At 31.9% G+C, this 6,196-nt stretch overlaps 1 protein-coding gene across 1 annotated transcript; it reads left to right on the top strand.

Moving 5' to 3' along the window:
- The first annotated feature begins 1,647 nt into the window (after window positions 1-1,647).
- Window positions 1,648-4,128, top strand: LOC114398499 (glycerol-3-phosphate acyltransferase 5-like). The gene is made up of 2 exons (XM_028360702.1): window positions 1,648-2,429; window positions 3,042-4,128. The coding sequence occupies exons 1-2, from the start codon at window positions 1,920-1,922 to the stop codon at window positions 3,948-3,950; spliced, it is 1,419 nt and encodes a 472-aa protein (XP_028216503.1). The 5' UTR covers window positions 1,648-1,919; the 3' UTR covers window positions 3,951-4,128.
- Window positions 4,129-6,196: the final 2,068 nt, after the last annotated feature.

Below are 6,196 nucleotides of genomic sequence, written 5' to 3'. Positions count from 1 at the left end.
TACCTCAATTATAATAAGAAATCCTAATAACATTTTCTAATAAATTCTTTATCGCAAATTAAAATCATTTATTAAAAAAATAAAATTGCACAAGTCTTACTCCCTTCAAGAAATGCTAGTAATTAAAATTATTTATTAAAAACATGTGATCTTTAAAAAAAAAAGTTACTAATTATCAAATTATGTCCCAATCAAAATCATTTTTTTATAATAATCATTTATCATATTGATTAATATACATATATATATATATATATATATATATATATATATATATATAATTATTTTAAATTAACTAGTTATTATACAATCCGTTAATTATGATTATAATTAAATAAAAAGTATAACCGATTATTTTGATCACCCCTACTTTGATTTATGCGCTCGATGGCATTGGGAAGCTTTATATATATAACTTTTATATCTTTCATATTTCACAATAATAGTTAAAAAAATATTTATAAATTTACATTAAAAAAAGAGCTACAATATTTTAATGTTGTAGTTATTAAAAAATTTCATACGTACCCTAAAATATAACTTGTTCATTAAAGTTTACAGTTTTTATGAGAAAATGATGTCGCGACAACAAATGAAATTTCCGTGCAGACAATAACTAAATATTACTCAGTATCTTTTGTCTTGCTTCTATAATTAAGTAACCAATAATTAAATTACGAAAAACACTTGCTTTAACTCGTTTCCTTCATCTTAAAACAAAAACAAAAAACTTGTTTCCTTGGATATAATTTCCTCAAATTGATCTTTATATTTCACGTCTCATCTGTGAAACAAGCCATTTTATCAGTCAGTATCTGTCACGTAGCTTGCTAAATGTACTACAAGTGTATATTCATAGACAAGGTCGTTCTACTTTAGGAAATTTATTATGCATAAAAAATATAAGTAATTCCGTGTAATCTACATGGAATTACGACTTATTAATTTTGTTAGATTCTTTAATCCTGTCGTTTTACTTTGTTCAAGTTTAATTATATTCACTTCAACTGTTGCAAATACTATCATATAAAATATACATGTTTTTATGTCAGATCTAAAATGATTTTTCACATCTAATAAGCAATCACATCGTTAATTAGTAGTATTAATTATCTAAGGGAATATCACTGCTGTTATTAAGATTATAAAGGATAATATTAAGAGGTACTTTATGTAAAAGCTTCAAGTCGTGTAATTATGCTCAAGATTTTACATCACATAGACGCTTCAATACGTCAAGAATATGGTTACTGCTTAGTACACATAATTTGCAATATTTTAGGATGAACTACATCAATTTTGTCTTGTACTCTCTAGACATCAGTCAACAGTCGTATATATATAGTATGACGAGATAATTAATTTTTCATATCAAACAAAAATATTGGTCAAAACTCAAGATACGTATGTTTCATTTTAAGCAATGGTAAGTGACCTAAAAATACTCGTAAAAGACGCGCAAATTTTAATTAATTAGGTGTCCGAAGACCAAAAGTAGCCGGCTACCAATAGTACTTCTAAACTAATAAGTCAGAAAAAAAAACTTTTTAATTAATTTGTTGGGGTTAAGTCATTAATCTTTGCCTATAAACGTTGCTTCTAATGCTCTATTCTTCGCGGATATATCCACCCAAAAACATAGAGAGAGAAAAAAAAAAAAAAAAAAAACCAAGTGGAGAGAGAGAAGGTAGTTGTAAAACCGCTAAACTGCTTTGTGTTAGAGACCAGTCAAATAAATTAAAGCCCAGTTCCATAGTCTTGTATATAAGTCATAACCATAAAAACCATATTCATATTATAAGGTGAAACATTGGAACTCAAAAAATCACAAGCCAAAGGCAAGTACAGAAAGAAAAAAAAAAAACATCATTTGTACAAGAAGAAAGAGAGTAATTAAATCTGGTGAATAATCCTAAGTTATGGAGTCTGTGGTGTGTGAGCTAGAAGGCACGCTTGTGAAGGACAAGGATGCGTTCTCATACTTCATGTTGGTTGCGTTTGAAGCTTCAGGTTTGGTTCGTTTCGCCTTGTTGCTAACACTATTGCCCGTGATTCGGTTCCTTGACATGGTTGGCATGAACGATGCATCTCTCAAGCTAATGATCTTCGTGGCTGTGGCTGGTGTTCCAAAGTCCGAGATTGAATCAGTGGCTAGGGCAGTTTTGCCGAAGTTCTACATGGATGATCTTGACATGGACACATGGAGGGTGTTCAGCAACTACGACAAGAGGGTCGTGGTGACCAAGACGCCAAAGATTATGGTAGAGAGGTTCGTGAAGGAGCATCTACGTGCTGGTGAGGTCATTGGGACCGAACTCTCCTTCAATAGGTTTGGCTTTGCGACGGGTTTCGTCCTTGGTCACTCCAACAATACCATTTCTGAAAGGGTTGCCAACTTTTTCGACAATGAAGCGCCAACTTTGGTTATGGTAAGGCCTATTGCTATACATCAAACTAAACAGAAATGGAAAATGAAACTAAAAATCAATTTACTTTGGTTTAGCTATCTTGGTAAAATAATAGTATATACGGTACATTTTACGATTTTATGCAAACTATTCAGATTCCTTTCACTTCCAATCAAGTAGGCTGTTTAATTTTAGCTTGGGAAAATAAATAAAAAATGACCTTATGTCCATCTCATGGGCCAAATTTTAGTATTTTTATGATATTTGCCGTTTGATGGTTAATACTCTTAATTTGATATTTTTTATTTGTATATTAAAAATTAAATTAAAAAAGTACACAGTATATGCGCTTATAGTATTTTTTATGATCATTCAATCACAAACTGATCCATATATGTTGGAGTATATTTGAAACTAGAGTACATAGTAAGTCTTATAAATAATAAAATAATCGTATTTAGAAATTTTTATGATTACAGACACCCCATCGTATTTCCTTTTGTTAAATCATATTTATATATTTTTTCTACTATTATTATATCTTTTTATCTTTCTAGTTGTTAAATAATAGTGTCCACAATTATTATTTTTAAATAATAAGTATTGCTAAAAACTTCCCTACATTACATGCAGGATCAATTAAATCCACCGAATTCGGCAAACCAAAACTTTAACCACCAGCTGCTCCGGCCACTTCCGGTGATCTTCCACGACGGCCGCCTCGTGAAGCGGCCGACGCCATCCACCTCCCTCCTAATCCTCCTATGGATTCCTGTGGGCATTGTACTAGCCATAATCCGCATAGCCATGGGCTCTATTCTACCCTTTTGGGCCATTCCACACATCTCAAGGCTATTCGGCGGCAAGGTCATCGTAAAGGGAAAACCACCCCTCCCTCCCTCCGGCGGCAATTCTGGTGTGCTCTACGTCTGCACCCACCGCACCCTAATGGATCCCGTCGTCCTCTCCTCCGTCCTCCGCCGCAAAATCCCCGCCGTCACGTACTCCATCTCACGCCTTTCAGAGATCCTTTCCCCCATCCCCACCGTGAGGCTCACAAGATCACGCGACATAGACGCCGAAAAAATCAAACTTGAGCTATCCAAAGGTGACCTAGTAGTGTGTCCCGAAGGAACAACATGTCGTGAGCCTTTCCTTTTAAGGTTCAGTGGTCTTTTTGCTGAACTAACCGACCGGATAGTGCCAGTGGCAATGAACTATAGGGTAGGGTTCTTCCATGCAACCACCGCGAGGGGTTGGAAGGGTTTGGACCCCATTTTCTTCTTCATGAACCCTAGACCGGTGTACGAGGTTACTTTCCTTAACCAGTTGCCGGTTGAAGCTACGTGTTCTTCGGGGAAGAGTCCACACGACGTGGCTAACTATGTCCAGAGAATATTGGCGGCTACGCTAGGGTTTGAGTGCACCAACTTTACGAGGAAGGATAAGTATAGGGTGCTTGCGGGGAATGATGGCACTGTGTCTCCTACTTATTCTTTCTTTGATCAGATGGTGAAGGTGGTGAGAACGTTCATACGGTGAAAATAAAATTGCAGCACTAGTTTGAAAGATTGATTAATTATTTTATTTTGTTGATTTGTATAATGGATGCATGGATGCACCAGCTTGTGTATTGAACATCATAAATTTGTGTATTTTATATATACCTACCTGTAGATTAAAATATATGGATTGTTTGGAATTTGGTTGGTTCTGTCAAGACTGAGATCACGGGTAATTTCATGATTGATTCACTTTTCCTAACTTTAAAATTGATCGATAATATGTAGCATACATGTACTTAATTATATTATTTTGAGTTATATTAATTTATACAATATTTTTTTTATAAAATAAATAGAAATCATATATATATATATATATATATATATATATATATATATATATATATATATATATAACTTTGAAAATAACTTATTATAAAAATTAATAAAATTAATTTACATATAAATTTTTTAATTAAATGATAATGTAAAAATCAATTACACTCTCCGTACTTACTATTTACCTTGAAAAAATTATATGCATTTATTTTTAGTATAATTTTATAAACAAATTAAAGATGTATTAAAATAACTAGAACAAGAGATGTTCAATAAAAGTCATCAAGGCACTTGCAGGAGATCAGGAATAGGAGATTTGGCTGTGTTTCGTTATGATTTATTATTTCTTTCTGGAATATATTTGCGATGCCATCTGTTTACATAAATTATCGGGCAACGATGACATTATAAATTGAACCGATGATAGCTTAAGCAACACAGAAAAGAGCATTAAGATCATCAATATTATTACGTACAGGACTAATAGTGATATCTTAATTAAAACCCTTATAATTGTCTCGCCCTAAATAGTTCCTAACGTTTAACTTGTGATCTGCTCTCCAAATAAAATAAAATAAAAAAATCATGCGTTAACACTTAACAGTAGCTGAGACATTCTACACTAGACAAAAAGTTTTAAGCTGATCCAGAATATGTTTGTGAGTTTAACCACCAATTACATATACTAACTTATACACAGGGTGAGAATAGATCAGATCGGCTTATAAAACTTACAACCTGATCTACATAAAGTATGATCTGAACTGACCTATTTAATTAAAAGGTTAGACTCAGATTTTTTTTAAAAACCTATTAAATTAAATAGATCAGACTTAGACTTATCAAAAAGTCTTATAAGATAGTATATTATTTTTTTGGTACAATTAATATTTTTTTAAAAACTAGCAGACTTTGGATTTCACATTATTGTTCCATAACTTCCATTCTTATAATCAAGTAAAATTTTAATTACAATTTAGGTGTAAGTCATGTGTCCTTTTATATTCCTCATTATTTTTATTGGTCTTCCTATTTCTGTTAACTTTTTTCTTTTCCTTTTAAATTTTCTATTACATTCCTATTTCATAGCAAACAAAAATCATATCCTTTTCACTTCAACCTTTGATAGAAGTAAAACTTCAAAACCTTACCATTTTTTCTTACATCTTCTTATTCCTTTAATATTTTTTATTTCATCTTCTTTTTACCTTCTCTTTTTCATGCATATATTCTTTGTTCGTGATGAAAGCCGACTAGCGTTTCTCCTCCTTTTCCATTAAGGAATATTAAAGATTTGATGTGAAGAAGGCTTTTAAAAAGACTATCAGGTCAGACTAAGTTTTTAAAAAGATCAAGTCGTACCAAAATAAAAATCTTTGATAGGTTATAGGTCAGACTCAGGTCTCAAAAATTCATCATAGTTTAGACTCAGACCTTTTAAAGTCTAACCTGACCTAATATGCCCTATTCTCATCCCTATATACAAGTTGCTCTCTATATATAAGACCCAGGAGAGGCTGCATAATAATATGCAAATTATATTAGTTAAAACGCTTACCGTAAAAACATTTTCCTTCTTTAATTTCTCATATGGTTTAGACGATGAGTATCATGTACTCTTAATTGATCAGAAATAAGTGCATGCTAGTTGGATTCAATTATAGCAGCGTATGTGTACTTTTCCCGACAAGGACAAGTAAAAGAAATTGTATACAATTTTTCTAGAAGAAAAGGATATGAAGTGATAAAACCCTTAATTGATAAGGTATCCTTGTAAGGTTTCTTTAAGACTTCTGATATCCTTACAAAAACTGGATTTGATAAATTTAATTTATTCATACAATATTTTAATATAACTGTTTTTTTTAAATAACTGAAAAAACCTATTGAAATGTCACACCACGAACAAAAATGTCAAAAAAAAAAGTTCAACTTGGATAGCTA

Source organism: Glycine soja, chromosome 2 (assembly GCF_004193775.1).
Source record: "Glycine soja cultivar W05 chromosome 2, ASM419377v2, whole genome shotgun sequence".
In the NCBI taxonomy this organism is placed as follows: domain Eukaryota; kingdom Viridiplantae; phylum Streptophyta; class Magnoliopsida; order Fabales; family Fabaceae; genus Glycine; species Glycine soja.
Note: the sequence above shows the minus strand (reverse complement) of the source record. Positions and strands in the feature narration are given on the sequence as shown.

What these genes read in the sequence shown, in the direction of transcription:
- LOC114398499 (XM_028360702.1), top strand. Translation starts at nt 1,920, where the DNA reads ATGGAGTCTGTGGTGTGTGAGCTAGAAGGCACGCTTGTGAAGGACAAG. An exon ending in AAGCGCCAACTTTGGTTATG is followed by an intron (nt 2,430 to 3,041) that starts GTAAGGCCTATT and finishes CATTACATGCAG; the next exon opens with GATCAATTAAATCCACCGAA.